Source organism: Leptodactylus fuscus, unplaced genomic scaffold, assembly GCF_031893055.1.
Source record: "Leptodactylus fuscus isolate aLepFus1 unplaced genomic scaffold, aLepFus1.hap2 HAP2_SCAFFOLD_344, whole genome shotgun sequence".
NCBI lineage: Eukaryota > Metazoa > Chordata > Amphibia > Anura > Leptodactylidae > Leptodactylus > Leptodactylus fuscus.
The window spans coordinates 76,026-93,526 of NW_027440367.1; the positions used below are offsets into that span (position 1 = coordinate 76,026).

Genomic DNA, 17,501 nt, shown 5'->3' on the forward strand with positions numbered 1-17,501 from the left:
GATGACAGACCGAGCAGTGTAGAATTGTGCACGCAGCTCTGGATGTGACTGATGGAGAAGACGCAATGAATGTCTCAGCCCTGCAGGAAACGGCCCTGGAATTAGACGCCGCCATCTCTTTAATTATAAGCAGACAAGATGGCCGATAACGCCGGACGCCATAGGAGAGAGCCAGGGCGCAAAACCAAAATCACTCACATTCTCAGCCAGCTTTCCCAGACCCCTGAGAGGCCCAGCACACAAGTCATGTCAGCACTACTCTCCTGAAATACTCTGTGCTGCTGGGCACCCTGAACCTTACAAGATCAGTACACTCTTCTCCTGAAATACTCTGTGCTGCTGCCTACAATGATATTGCACCTCCTGTGACATCTGGGGCAGAGCTATTAATGGGTTAACCCTGTGGGGAGTCCAGTGGCAGACGGGTATCCACAGCCTGGCATCCATATGCTGGCACTGTGCTATAACCAAACATGACAGCCCCTACCCCGCTCTGCCAGTGATAGGTGGGGGCGCTGTCTCCTCAGACATGAGCACTGACCATCTTCCGGAGGATTGCAGGATTTCACTTTCCCTGGGCTGAGCGGGCGGCTGATGATCGCCCATCTCACCCATCACTCACTGCAGGAAGCGTCAGACCCTTCACGCCCACCATTACCACTGGATCCCAGCGCCCGCTGACCTGCCATTCTCTCCGCACCCCCAGGACGCCGCTGATCACCCCATCAGGGGCCCAGTAGTGTGCGACCACAGACAATGCAGCTAGGCTGGAGTCACTGACCAGAGCTGCAGTGTAAAGCATGGTGTGGAACTGAGCAGAAGGCGGAGCTTCATATACATATATATATATATACTGTATATCACCTCCTGTGTATACAGGACACATGTTGTGGCTGCAGTGTAAAGCATGGTGTGGAACTGAGCAGAAGGCGGAGCTTCATATACATATATATATACTGTATATCACCTCCTGTGTATACAGGACACATGTTGTGGCTGCAGTGTAAAGCATGGTGTGGAACTGAGTATAAGGCGGAGCTTCATATACATATATATATACTGTATATCACCTCCTGTGTATACAGGACACATGTTGTGGCTGCAGTGTAAAGCATGGTGTGGAACTGAGCAGAAGGCGGAGCTTCATATACATATATATATACTGTATATCACCTCCTGTGTATACAGGACACATGTTGTGGCTGCAGTGTAAAGCATGGCACCATTACTATTGGCTTCCTCCAGGAATATTCCCAGAATAAGGAGAGGCGGGATCAGCAATCTCCATGGAAACTAGCGGTGACTTATCACTGCCCCCCTTCCCCTAAATGAGTGGCGAGCAGTCGTCCCTGCGCAGTGCACCCTCCTTACAGTGCAGTGAGGATTGGGGACACCATCCCCCAGATAGATGGGGGTCCTGCAGGTTCACATGCCATACATGGGAATACATATATTGGGAGCAGTAGCCCTGTAGCACCATTGGCTCGTGTGTGCCCTGTGGCTAGGGTGGAATACCGCCACATACTTGCCACGATCCGTCTTCAGAAATAGACAGTAGATTCTTCTGAAGATAATAAAATCGGCAGCTTTGGCGCGCTCGCAGACTCCTCGCCCTCTTTACTTGCCAGCTGACAGACTCATCTAAGAAAGGTCAAATGAAAATGCCAGGCAGGGCGTGAAAGCTGCGGACGAGCGAAAGGCGACAAACCCAGAAGACAAAGGGCGCGGTGGGGCCTGCATCAGTCTATTTACACCTGAAAATGGGGCAAGGACATCCAAAAATAAGACCCTGAAGACTATATCAAAATACCGCACCAGGACCTCAGACATGTGGACCCTGAACACCAGAACTCAGGGTACTGGACACTAGGACCACGGACACCAGAACTAGACACTAGGACCACGGACACCAGACACATGGACACTAGGACCACAGACACCAGACACATGGACACTAGGACCACAGACACCAGACACATGGACACTAGGACCACAGACACCAGACACATGGACACTAGGACCACAGACACCAGACACATGGACACTAGGACCACAGACACATGGACACTAGGACCACAGACACCAGACACATGGACACTAGGACCACGGACACCAGACACATGGACACTAGGACCACAGACACCAGAACTAGACACTAGGACCACAGACACCAGACACATGGACACTAGGACCACAGACACCAGACACATGGACACTAGGACCACAGACACCAGACACATGGACACTAGGACCACAGACACCAGACACATGGACACTAGGACCACGGACACCAGACACATGGACAATAGGACCACGGACACCAGAACTAGACACTAGGACCACGGACACCAGACACATGGACACTAGGACCACAGACACCAGACACATGGACACTAGGACCACAGACACCAGACACATGGACACTAGGACCACGGACACCAGAACTAGACACTAGGACCACGGACACCAGACACATGGACACTAGGACCACAGACACCAGAACTAGACACTAGAACCATGGACACCAGACACATGGACACTAGGACCACAGACACCAGACACATGGACACTAGGACCACAGACACCAGACACATGGACACTAGGACCACAGACACCAGACACATGGACACTAGGACCACGGACACCAGAACTAGACACTAGGACCATGGACACCAGACACATGGACACTAGGACCACGGACACCAGAACTAGACACTAGGACCACGGACACCAGACACATGGACACTAGGACCACGGACACCAGAACTAGACACTAGGACCACGGACACCAGACACATGGACACTAGGACCACGGACACCAGAACTAGACACTAGAACCATGGACACCAGACACATGGACACTAGGACCACAGACACCATACACATGGACACTAGGACCACGGACACCAGAACAAGACACTAGGACCACGGACACCAGACACATGGACATTAGGACCACAGACACATGGACACTAGGACCACAGACACCAGACACATGGACACTAGGACAACGGACACCAGAACTACCGACACTAGGACCACAGACACCAGAACTAGACACTAGGACCACGGACACCAGACACATGGACACTAGGACCACAGACACCAGAACTACAGATACTAGGACCATGGACACTAGGACCACGGACACCAGAACTACAGACAGCAGAACTATAGACACTAGGACCACGGACACTAGAAGCACAGATACTAGGACCACAGACACATGGACACTAGGACCACGGTCACCAGACACATGGACACTAGGACCGCGGACACCAGAACTACAGACACTAAGACCGCGGACACCAGAACGAGACACTAGGACCACATACACCAGACACATGGACAATAGATCGCAAGAAAAAGAGGTATCGAGGATCACCTTCTGATATCAATAGATCCCAGGAACTTTCACTTCGGGGTGCACAGTTAAGGCTCCATTCACACAGAGTAACGTTGGCGTTTTTTGTGCTCATTTTGTGCTTATTTTGGCACATAGCGCCGCGTAAACGCCACGTATACGCCGCGTTTGCGCCGTTCAACGCGACAGCAAAATAGCGTGGCAAAAACGCGGCGTATACGCGGCACTATGTGCCAAAGTAAGCACAAAATAAGCACAAAAAACGCCAACGTTACTCTGTGTGAATGGAGCCTTATTACTCTGGATTTAGGAGAGTAAAGTAATCCAAAGGAAAAAAACGGGAAAAACTAGCAACTCTCCAAATGTGAATAAAATATAACTTTTACTTCAAATTATAAAAATATATAATGATACAAAGTGACAAGAAAAAATGATAAGAAAAAAAACACATAAAAACGCTACTCTTTATCAAAGCATAGTTCATCACGCATCAGTGGCTTTTTTATGCAGCTTGTGAGCCCCACATAGAGATCACAATGTACATTTTTTTTCCCTATCAGTCTGTCTTTTTGGAATATGGGATGGAAATCCATGCAAACACGGGGAGAACATACAAACTCCTTACAGATGGTTTTCTGCCCTTGGCGGGATTTGAACACCAGGACTCCAGTGCTGCAAGGCTGCAGTGCTAACCACTGAGCCACCGTGTGGCCCCCTCCTTATTAATTTTTCTTCTCACTTTGTATCATTATATATTTTTATAAATTGAAGTAAAAGTTATATTTTATTCACTTTTGGAGAGTTGCTGGTTTTTCCTTTACATGGACACTAGGCAAGGACACTGGGGTCACAGACACATAGACACTAACACCACAGACAACAGAACTACAGACACTAGGACCACGGACACCAGAAACATGGACACTACAACCACAGACACATAGACACCGTGTACATACATTACATTACTTATCCAGTATTATACTCCAGAGCTGCGCTCACTATTCTGCTGGTACAGTCACTGTGTACATACATTACATTACATTACTTATCCTGTATTATACTCCAGAGCTGCGCTCACTATTCTGCTGGTACAGTCACTGTGTACATACATTACATTACTTATCCTGTATTATACTCCAGAGCTGCGCTCACTATTCTGCTGGTACAGTCACTGTGTACATACATTACATTACTTATCCTGTATTATACTCCAGAGCTGCGCTCACTATTCTGCTGGTACAGTCACTGTGTACATACATTACATTACTTATCCTGTATTATACTCCAGAGCTGCGCTCACTATTCTGCTGGTACAGTCACTGTGTACATACATTACATTACTTATCCTGTATTATACTCCAGAGCTACGCTCACTATTCTGCTGGTCACTGTGTACATACATTACATTACTTATCCTGTATTATACTCCAGAGCTACGCTCACTATTCTGCTGGTCACTGTGTACATACATTACATTACTTATCCTGTATTATACTCCAGAGCTGCGCTCACTATTCTGCTGGTACAGTCACTGTGTACATACATTACATTACTTATCCTGTATTATACTCCAGAGCTGCGCTCACTATTCTGCTGGTACAGTCACTGTGTACATACATTACATTACTTATCCTGTATTATACCCCAGAGCTGCGCTCACTATTCTGCTGGTACAGTCACTGTGTACATACATTACATTACTTATCCTGTATTATACTCCAGAGCTGCGCTCACTATTCTGCTGGTGCAGTCACTGTGTACATACATTACATTACTTATCCTGTATTATACTCCAGAGCTGCGCTCACTATTCTGCTGGTACAGTCACTGTGTACATACATTACATTACTTATCCTGTATTATACTCCAGAGCTGCGCTCACTATTCTGCTGGTACAGTCACTGTGTACATACATTACATTACTTATCCTGTATTATACTCCAGAGCTGCACTCACTATTCTGCTGGTACAGTCACTGTGTACATACATTACATTACTTATGCTGTATTATACTCCAGAGCTGCACTCACTATTCTGCTGGTACAGTCACTGTGTACATACATTACATTACTTATCCTGTATTATACCCCAGAGCTGCGCTCACTATTCTGCTGGTACAGTCATTGTGTACATACATTACATTACTTATCCTGTATTATACTCCAGAGCTGCGCTCACTATTCTGCTGGTGCAGTCACTGTGTACATACATTACATTACTTATCCTGTATTATACTCCAGAGCTGCGCTCACTATTCTGCTGGAACAGTCACTGTGTACATACATTACATTACTTATCCTGTATTATACTCCAGAGCTGCGCTCACTATTCTGCTGGAACAGTCACTGTGTACATAAATTACATTACTTATCCTGTATTATACTCCAGAGCTGCGCTCACTATTCTGCTGGAACAGTCACTGTGTACATACATTACATTACTTATCCTGTATTATACTCCAGAGCTGCGCTCACTATTCTGCTGGTGCAGTCACTGTGTACATACATTACATTACTTATCCTGTATTATACTCCAGAGCTGCGCTCACTATTCTGCTGGTGCACTCACTGTGTACATACATTACATTACTTATCCTGTATTATACTCCAGAGCTGCGCTCACTATTCTGCTGGTACAGTCACTGTGTACATACATTACATTACTTATCCTGTATTATACTCCAGAGATGCGCTCACTATTCTGCTGGTGCAGTTACTGTGAACATACATTACATTACTTATCCTGTATTATACTCCAGAGCTGCGCTCACTATTCTGCTGGTGCAGTCGCTGTGTACATACATTACATTACTTATCCTGTATTATACTCCAGAGCTGCACTCACTATTCTGCTGGTACAGTCACGGTGTACATACATTACATTACTTATCCTGTATTATACTCCAGAGCTGCGCTCACTATTCTGCTGGTACAGTCACTGTGTACATACATTAGATTACTTATCCTGTATTATACTCCAGAGCTGCGTTCAGTATTCTGCTGGTACAGTCATTGCGTACATACATTACATTACTTATCCTGTATTATATTCCAGAGCTGTGCTCACTATTCTGCTGGTGCAGTTACTGTGTACATACATTACATTACTTATCCTGTATTATACTCCAGAGCTGCGCTCACTATTCTGCTGGTGCAGTCACTGTGTATATACATTACATTACTTATCCTGTATTATACTCCAGAGCTGCGCTCACTATTCTGCTGGTGCAGTTACTGTGTACATACATTACATTACTTATCCCGTATTATACTCCAGAGCTGCGCTCACTATTCTGCTGGTACAGTCACTGTGTACATACATTACATTACTTATCCTGTATTATACTCCAGAGCTGCGCTCACTATTCTGCTGGTCACTGTGTACATACATTACATTACTTATCCTGTATTATACTCCAGAGCTGCGCTCACTATTCTGCTGGTACAGTCACTGTGTACATACATTACATTACTTATCCTGTATTATACTCCAGAGCTGCGCTCACTATTCTGCTGGTACAGTCGCTGTGTACATACATTACATTACTTATCCTGTATTATACTCCAGAGCTGCGTTCACTATTCTGCTGGTCACTGTGTACATACATTACATTACGTATCCTGTATTATATTCCAGAGCTGCGCTCACTATTCTGCTGGTACAGTCACTCTGTACATACATTACATTACTTATCCTGTATTATACTCCAGAGCTGCGTTCACTATTCTGCTGGTCACTGTGTACATACATTACATTACTTATCCTGTATTATACTCCAGAGCTGCGCTCACTATTCTGCTGGTACAGTCACTGTGTACATACATTACATTACTTATCCTGTATTATACTCCAGAGCTGCGCTCACTATTGTGCTGATACAGTCACTGTGTACATACATTACATTACTTATCCTGTATTATACTCCAGAGCTGCGCTCACTATTCTGCTGGTACAGTCACTGTGTACATACATTACATTACTTATCCTGTATTATACTCCAGAGCTGCGCTCATTATTCTGCTGGTACAGTCACTGTGTACATACATTACATTACTTATCCCGTATTATACTCCAGAGCTGCGCTCATTATTCTGCTGGTACAGTCACTGTGTACATACATTACATTACTTATCCCGTATTATACTCCAGAGCTGCGCTCATTATTCTGCTGGTACAGTCACTGTGTACATACATTACATTACTTATCCTGTATTATACCCCAGAGCTGCGCTCACTATTCTGCTGGTACAGTCACTGTGTACATACATTACATTACTTATCCTGTATTATACTCCAGAGCTGCGCTCACTATTCTGCTGGTAGAGTCACTGTGTACATACATTACATTACTTATCCCGTATTATACTCCAGAGCTGCGCTCACTATTCTGCTGGTGCAGTCACTGTGTACATACATTACATTACTTATCCTGTATTATACTCCAGAGCTGCGCTCACTATTCTGCTGGTACAGTCATTGTGTACATACATTACATTACTTATCCTGTATTATACTCCAGAGCTGCGCTCACTATTCTGCTGGTCACTGTGTACATACATTACATTACTTATCCTGTATTATACTCCAGAGCTGCGCTCACTATTCTGCTGGTGCAGTCACTGTGTACATACATTACATTACTTATCCTGTATTATACTCCAGAGCTGCGCTCATTATTCTGCTGGTACAGTCACCGTGTACATACATTACATTACTTATCCTGTATTATACTCCAGAGCTGCGCTCACTATTCTGCTGGTGCAGTCACTGTGTACATACATTACATTACTTATCCTGTATTATACTCCAGAGCTGCGCTCACTATTCTGCTGGTACAGTCGCTGTGTACGTACATTACATTACTTATCCTGTATTATACTCCAGAGCTGCGCTCACTATTCTGCTGGTACAGTCGCTGTGTACGTACATTACATTACTTATCCTGTATTATACTCCAGAGCTGCGCTCACTATTCTGCTGGTGCAGTCACTGTGTACATACATTACATTACTTATCCTGTATTATACTCCAGAGCTGCGCTCACTATTCTGCTGGTACAGTCACTGTGTACATACATTACATTACTTATCCTGTATTATACCCCAGAGCTGCGCTCACTATTCTGCTGGTACAGTCACTGTGTACATACATTACATTACTTATCCTGTATTATATGTATGTACACAGTGACTGTACCAGCAGAATAGTGAGCGCAGCTCTGGGGTATAATACAGGATAAGTAATGTAATGTATGTACACAGTGACTGCACCAGCAGAATAGTGAGCGCAGCTCTGGAGTATAATACAGGATAAGTAATGTAATGTATGTACACAGTGACCAGCAGAATAGTGAGCGCAGCTCTGGAGTATAATACAGGATAAGTAATGTAATGTATGTACACAGTGACTGTACCAGCAGAATAGTGAGCGCAGCTCTGGGGTATAATACAGGATAAGTAATGTAATGTATGTACACAGTGACTGTACCAGCAGAATAGTAAGCGCAGCTCTGGAGTATAATACAGGATAAGTAATGTAATGTATGTACACCGTGACTGTACCAGCAGAATAGTGAGCGCAGCTCTGGAGTATAATACAGGATAAGTAATGTAATGTATGTACACAGTGACTGTACCAGCAGAATAGTGAGCGCAGCTCTGGAGTATAATACAGGATAAGTAATGTAATGTATGTACACAGTGACTGCACCAGCAGAATACTGAGCGCAGCTCTGGAGTATAATACAGGATAAGTAATGTAATGTATGTACATAGTGACTGTACCAGCAGAATAGTGAGCGCAGCTCTGGAGTATAATACAGGATAAGTAATGTATGTACACAGTGACTGTACCAGCAGAATAGTGAGCGCAGCTCTGGGGTATAATACAGGATAAGTAATGTAATGTATGTACACAGTGACTGCACCAGCAGAATAGTGAGCGCAGCTCTGGAGTATAATACAGGATAAGTAATGTAATGTATGTACACAGTGACCAGCAGAATAGTGAGCGCAGCTCTGGAGTATAATACAGGATAAGTAATGTAATGTATGTACACAGTGACTGCACCAGAAGAATAGTGAGCGCAGCTCTGGAGTATAATACAGGATAAGTAATGTAATGTATGTACATAGTGACTGTACCAGCAGAATAGTGAGCGCAGCTCTGGGGTATAATACAGGATAAGTAATGTAATGTATGTACACAGTGACTGTACCAGCAGAATAGTGAGCGCAGCTCTGGAGTATAATACAGGATAAGTAATGTAATGTATGTACACAGTGACTAGACCAGCAGAATAGTGAGCGCAGCTCTGGAGTATAATACAGGATAAGTAATGTATGTACACAGTGACTGCACCAGCAGAATACTGAGCGCAGCTCTGGAGTATAATACAGGATAAGTAATGTAATGTATGTACATAGTGACTGTACCAGCAGAATAGTGAGCGCAGCTCTGGGGTATAATACAGGATAAGTAATGTAATGTATGTACACAGTGACTGTTCCAGCAGAATAGTGAGCGCAGCTCTGGAGTATAATACAGGATAAGTAATGTAATGTATGTACACAGTGACTGTACCAGCAGAATAGTGAGCGCAGCTCTGGAGTATAATACAGGATAAGTAATGTAATGTATGTACACAGTGACTGTTCCAGCAGAATAGTGAGCGCAGCTCTGGAGTATAATACAGGATAAGTAATGTAATGTATGTACACAGTGACTGTACCAGCAGAATAGTGAGCGCAGCTCTGGAGTATAATACAGGATAAGTAATGTATGTACACAGTGACTGCACCAGCAGAATACTGAGCGCAGCTCTGGAGTATAATACAGGATAAGTAATGTAATGTATGTACATAGTGACTGTACCAGCAGAATAGTGAGCGCAGCTCTGGGGTATAATACAGGATAAGTAATGTAATGTATGTACATAGTGACTGTACCAGCAGAATAGTGAGCGCAGCTCTGGAGTATAATACAGGATAAGTAATGTAATGTATGTACACAGTGACTGTTCCAGCAGAATAGTGAGCGCAGCTCTGGAGTATAATACAGGATAAGTAATGTAATGTATGTACACAGTGACTGTACCAGCAGAATAGTGAGCGCAGCTCTGGAGTATAATACAGGATAAGTAATGTAATGTATGTACACAGTGACTGAACCAGCAGAATAGTGAGCGCAGCTCTGGGGTATAATACAGGATAAGTAATGTAATATATGTACACAGTGACTGTACCAGCAGAATAGTGAGCGCAGCTCTGAAGTATAATACAGGATAAGTAATGCAATGTATGTACACAGTAACCAGCAGAATAGTGAGCGCAGCTCTGGAGTATAATACTGGATAAGTAATGTAATATATGTACACAGTGACTGTACCAGCAGAATAGTGAGCGCAGCTCTGGAGTATAATACAGGATAAGTAATGTAATGCATGTACACAGTGACCAGCAGAATAGTGAGCACAGCTCTGGGGTATAATACAGGATAAGTAATGTAATGTATGTACACAGTGACCAGCAGAATAGTGAGCGCAGCTCTTGGGTATAATACAGGATAAGTAATGTAATGTATGTACACAGTGACTGCACCAACAGAATAGTGAGCGCAGCTCTGGAGTATAATACAGGATAAGTAATGTAATGCATGTACACAGTGACTGTACCAGCAGAATAGTGAGCGCAGCTCTGGAGTATAATACAGGATAAGTAATGTAATGTATGTACACAGTGACTGTACCAGCAGAATAGTGAGCGCAGCTCTGGAGTATAATACAGGATAAGTAATGTAATGTATGTACACAGTGACTGCACCAGCAGAATAGTGAGCGCAGCTCTGGAGTATAATACAGGATAAGTAATGTAATGTATGTACACAGCGACTGTACCAGCAGAATAGTGAGCGCAGCTCTGGAGTATAATACAGGATAAGTAATGTAATGTATGTACACAGTGACTGCACCAGCAGAATAGTGAGCGCAGCTCTGGAGTATAATACAGGATAAGTAATGTAATGTATGTACACAGCGACTGTACCAGCAGAATAGTGAGCGCAGCTCTGGAGTATAATACAGGATAAGTAATGTAATGTATGCACACAGTGACTGTACCAGCAGAATAGTGAGCGCAGCTCTGGAATATAATACAGGATAAGTAATGTAATGTATGTACACAGTGACTGTACCAGCAGAATAGTGAGCGCAGCTCTGGAATATAATACAGGATACGTAATGTAATGTATGTACACAGTGACTGAACCAGCAGAATAGTGAGCGCAGCTCTGGGGTATAATACAGGATAAGTAATGTAATATACGTATACAGTGACTGTACCAGCAGAATAGTGAGCGCAGCTCTGGAGTATAATACAGGATAAGTAATGCAATGTATGTACACAGTAACCAGCAGAATAGTGAGCGCAGCTCTGGAGTATAATACTGGATAAGTAATGTAATATATGTACACAGTGACCAGCAGAATAGTGAGCACAGCTCTGGGGTATAATACAGGATAAGTAATGTAATGTATGTACACAGTGACTGTACCAGCAGAATAGTGAGCGCAGCTCTGGAGTATAATACAGGATAAGTAATGTAATGTATGTACACAGTGACTGCACCAGCAGAATAGTGAGCGCAGCTCTGGAGTATAATACAGGATAAGTAATGTAATATATGTACACAGTGACTGTACCAGCAGAATAGTGAGCGCAGCTCTGGAGTATAATACAGGATAAGTAATGTAATGTATGTACACAGTGACTGCACCAGCAGAATAGTGAGCGCAGCTCTGGAGTATAATACAGGATAAGTAATGTAATGTATGTACACAGTGACCAGCAGAATAGTGAGCGCAGCTCTAGAGTATAATACAGGATAAGTAATGTAATGTATGTACACAGTGACTGTACCAGCAGAATAGTGAGCGCAGCTCTGGAGTATAATACAGGATAAGTAATGTAATGTATGTACACAGTGACTGTACCAGCAGAATAGTGAGTGCAGCTCTGGAGTATAATACAGGATAAGTAATGTAATGTATGTACACAGTGACTGTACCAGCAGAATAGTGAGCGCAGCTCTGGAGTATAATACAGGATAAGTAATGTAATGTATGTACACAGTGACTGTACCAGCAGAATAGTGAGCGCAGCTCTGGAGTATAATACAGGATAAGTAATGTAATGTATGTACACAGTGACTGCACCAGCAGAATAGTGAGCGCAGCTCTGGAGTATAATACAGGATAAGTAATGTAATGTATGTACACAGTGACTGTACCAGCAGAATAGTGAGCGCAGCTCTGGAGTATAATACAGGATAAGTAATGTAATGTATGTACACAGTGACTGTACCAGCAGAATAGTGAGCGCAGCTCTGGAGTATAATACAGGATAAGTAATGTATGTACAAAGTGACTGTACCAGCAGAATAGTGAGCACAGCTCTGGAGTATAATACAGGATAAGTAATGTAATGTATGTATACAGTGACCAGGAGAATAGTGAGCACAGCTCTGGAGTATAATACAGGATAAGTAATGTAATGTATGTATACAGTGGCTGTACCGGCAGAATAGTGAGCACAGCTCTGGAGTATAATACAGGATAAGTAATGTAATGTATGTATACAGTGACCAGGAGAATAGTGAGCACAGCTCTGGAGTATAATACAGGATAAGTAATGTAATGTATGCATACAGTGACCAGCAGAATAGTGAGCACAGCTCTGGAGTAATGTATGTACACAGTACGGTAGGTTGTATCTGTACATGACTTGGGGATGGGGTCAGGGTTAGGCCTGGGGTTGTGGTGCCCAGTGAGGGCAGTGACATGATAAGGGGGCACTTACTTGAATCTCCCCTGGCAGTGGTGACATTGCTCTCCTACCCAGCCGGGGTCGCACACGCAGGTAGAGTTGACACATCGTCCGGAGAAGCATGGATTCTTCTCGCAGGCCCGTCCCTGGGAGCTGTGAGCAAATAGCAGTAGGTAGAAGAGTCCAGACCTCAGAAGAGAAGTTCCTGGGCATCCTGGGCACATGATGGCGGCTTCTAGCCCCGTCCTCCCGTACAGCATAGTGGCCCTGCCAAGTCTAAGAGTTTCAGCAGCAGTCGGAGGGCCCTGACATCCAGGGCAGATATGACCGGAGCACTAGGTGCCTGTACCTACACACCGTACCACAGCTTTGTGTCAGTCGGGCACCCTACAATCGTGAGTACCACATGTATATAGCGTCAGCAGTGTATTGTCTGGGCACCTATATACAGGTACTATAGAGGAGCTCCTGTGCCACTCCACCCCCCTAGCTGCTTCTTGCCAGCTGTGAAGTGCCCATGAACCTGCAGACAGAGATGATATACCCCTGGGTCAGTATATGGAGAGAGGGTCAGGCACCTCCTTATAGAGGACAGTGCTGTGTCTATAGGTTCCAGCTGTAGGAGATAAGATATAGGCAGCAGAGAGTACAGTAAACCTGCATGTTGGCATACTATACAGATGTATACAGACATATACTAGGCTCTCCTTAGGGTGTGGGTGAAGCAATATGTCTATAGGGTCCAGATATGGCGGGCTGCTATATAGGCTCCGCTGTCATGTGACTGAATCGTCATATAGGGCTCCAGGTCAAGGTATAAGCCCCATATACACAGGCAGGAGGGACCTATAGGCTCCTGGACAGGTCCTGTACTTATTTATAGGGATTGCAGCCACGGCTGTCTGTATCTCCTCTATATGGCTCCTTTATGTCACGACTATATCCAGGCTCCTTCTATAGGCTCCTCCATAGGGTTTGCTTGTATCAGGTTGTGTCAGGGCTGGATATAGGCTCCTTCTATAGGGTTTGGATATAGCAGCTCCTTGTATAGGGCTTAGATACCCCAGGCTGTCTGTACCTCCTCTATATGACTCCTCTATGTCACGACTGTATCCAGTCTGCTTCTCTGGGCTCCTCCATAGGTCCCGGCGGTGTCAGCACACTATACAGGATTCTCTACAGGCTTCTGATATGTCGGGATAGTGCAGGCTCGGGCATGCGACTCCGGTTATGTCGTGATACCAGGCTCCATCCTCCACAGGCTCCGGGTGTCGGCTCCAGTTATGTCGCGATGTCACTGAGTCTCCGGGCTGACTCCTTCCCTCTCCCGATAGCCGACAGTCTGCAGAGCGGTCAGTACGGCAGGGCCCCGGGGGTCAGATGATGATGGGGGCCCGGAGAATGGCGACTCGGCCCCCGGTACCGGCTGAGGATGATGAGGGGCTGAGGGAGCTGCTGGTCCGGCCTCCGCCTCCTCCTCCTCCCGACACAAAGAGCCCAGGAGCATGTGCAGAGGCCGGGGGAGGAGGAGGAGGCGGAGGCCGGACCACAGCACCGACCCCGGCCCAGGGAGAAGCCACAGCACCGGCCGCTGCACCACCGGGACTACACTGGGACCACCTGATTCTACACCACCGAGAGTGCACTGGGACCACCGGACACTGCACTACCGAGACTACACTGGGACCACCGGACACTGCAATACTGAGACTGCACTGGGACCACCGGACACTGCAATACCGAGACTGCACTGGGACCACCGGACACTGCAATACTGAGACTGCACTGGGACCACCGGACACTGCAATACCGAGACTGCACTGGGACCACCGGACACTGCACTACCGAGACTACACTGGGACCACCGGACACTGCAATACTGAGACTGCACTGGGACCACCGGACACTGCACCACCGAGACTGCACTGGGACCACCGGACACTGCAATACTGAGACTGCACTGGGACCACCGGACACTGCAATACTGAGACTGCACTGGGACCACCGGACACTGCAATACTGAGACTGCACTGAGACCACCGGACACTGCAATACTGAGACTGCACTGGGACCACCGGACACTGCACCACCGAGACTGCACTGGGACCACCGGACACTGCAATACTGAGACTGCACTGGGACCACCGGACACTGCACCACCGGGACTACACTGGGACCACCGGACACTGCAATACTGAGACTGCACTGGGACCAACGAGCACTGCAATACTGAGACTGCACTGGGACCAACGAGCACTGCAATACTGAGACTGCACAGGGACCACCGGACACTGTAATACTGAGACTGCACTGGGACCACCGCACTGCAATACTGAGACTGCACTGGGACCACCGGACACTGCAATACTGAGACTGCACTGGGACCAACGAGCACTGCAATACTGAGACTGCACTGGGACCAACGAGCACTGCAATACTGAGACTGCACTGGGACCACCGGACACTGTAATACTGAGACTGCACTGGGACCACCGCACTGCAATACTGAGACTGCACTGGGACCACCGGACACTGCAATACTGAGACTGCACTGGAACCACCGGACACTGCACCACTGAGACCGCACTGGGACCAACGGGCACTGCAATACTGAGACTGCACTGGGACCACCGGACACTGCAATACTGAGACTGCACTGAGACCACCGGGCACTGCAATACTGAGACTGCACTGGGACCACTGGACACTGCAATACTGAGACTGCACTGGGACCACTGGACACTGCAATACTGAGACTGCACTGGGACCACCGGACACTGCAATACTGAGATTGCACTGGGACCACCGGACACTACAATACTGAGACTGCACTGGGACCACCGGACACTGTAATACTGAGACTGCACTGGGACCAACGAGCACTGCAATACTGAGACTGCACTGGGACCACCGGACACTGTGATACTGAGACTGCACTGGGACCACCGGACACTGCAATACTGAGACTGCACTGGGACCACCGGACACTGCAATACTGAGACTGCACTGGGACCAACGGGCACTGCAATACTGAGACTGCACTGGGACCACCGGACACTGCAATACTGAGACTGCACTGAGACCACCGGGCACTGCAATACTGAGACTGCACTGGGACCACCGGACATTGCACCACCAAGACTGCACTGAGACCACCGGACACTGCAATACTGAGACTGCACTGGGACCACCGGACACTGCAATACTGAGACTGCACTGGGACCACCGGACACTGCAATACTGAGACTGCACTGGGACCACCGGGCACTGCAATACTGAGACTGCACTGGGACCACCGGACACTGCAATACTGAGACTGCACTGGGACCACCGGGCACTGCAATACTGACACTGCACAGGGACCACTGGGCACTGCAATACTGAGACTGCACTGGGACCACCGGACACTGCAATACTGAGACTGCACTGGGACCACCGGACACTGCAATACTGAGACTGCACTGGGACCACCGGACACTGCACCACTGAGACTGCACTGGGACCACCGGACACTGCAATACTGAGACTGCACTGGGACCACCGGACACTGCACCACTGAGACTGCACTGGGACCACCGAACACTGCAATACTGAGACTGCACTGGGACCACCGGACACTGCAATACTGAGACTGCACAGGGACCACTGGACACTGTAATACTGAGACTGCACTGGGACCACCGGACACTGCTATATTGAGACTGCACTGGGACCACCGGACACTGCAATACTGAGACTGCACTGGGACCACCGGACACTGCACCACCGAGACTGCACTGGGACCACCGGACACTGCAATACTGAGACTGCACTGGGACCACCGGACACTGCACCACTGAGACTGCACTGGGACCACCGAACACTGCAATACTGATACTGCACTGGGACCACCGAAAACTGCAATACTGAGACTGCACTGGGACCAACGGACACTGCAATACTGAGACTGCACTGGGACCACCGGACACTGCAATACTGACACTGCACAGGGACCACTGGACACTGTAATACTGAGACTGCACTGGGACCACCGGACACTGCTATATTGAGACTGCACTGGGACCACCGGACACTGCAATACTGAGACTGCACTGGGACCACCGGACACTGCACCACCGAGACTGCACTGGGACCACCGGACACTGCAATACTGAGACTGCACTGGGACCACCGGACACTGCAATACTGAGACTGCACTGGGACCACCGGACACTACAATACTGAGACTGCACTGGGACCACCGGACACTGTAATACTGAGACTGCACTGGGACCAACGAGCACTGCAATACTGAGACTGCACTGGGACCACCG

At 46.9% G+C, this 17,501-nt stretch overlaps 1 protein-coding gene across 1 annotated transcript in view; it reads right to left on the reverse strand.

Moving 5' to 3' along the window:
• The window catches only part of LOC142187952 (attractin-like protein 1), an 80,719-nt gene extending 66,055 nt beyond the window's left edge, over nt 1-14,664 (reverse strand). The window contains exon 1 of the mRNA XM_075261743.1: nt 13,222-14,664. Coding sequence (XP_075117844.1) covers nt 13,222-13,448 — 227 coding nt within the window. The 5' untranslated portion in view covers nt 13,449-14,664. The remainder of the gene's footprint in view (nt 1-13,221) is intronic.
• Nucleotides 14,665-17,501: the final 2,837 nt, after the last annotated feature.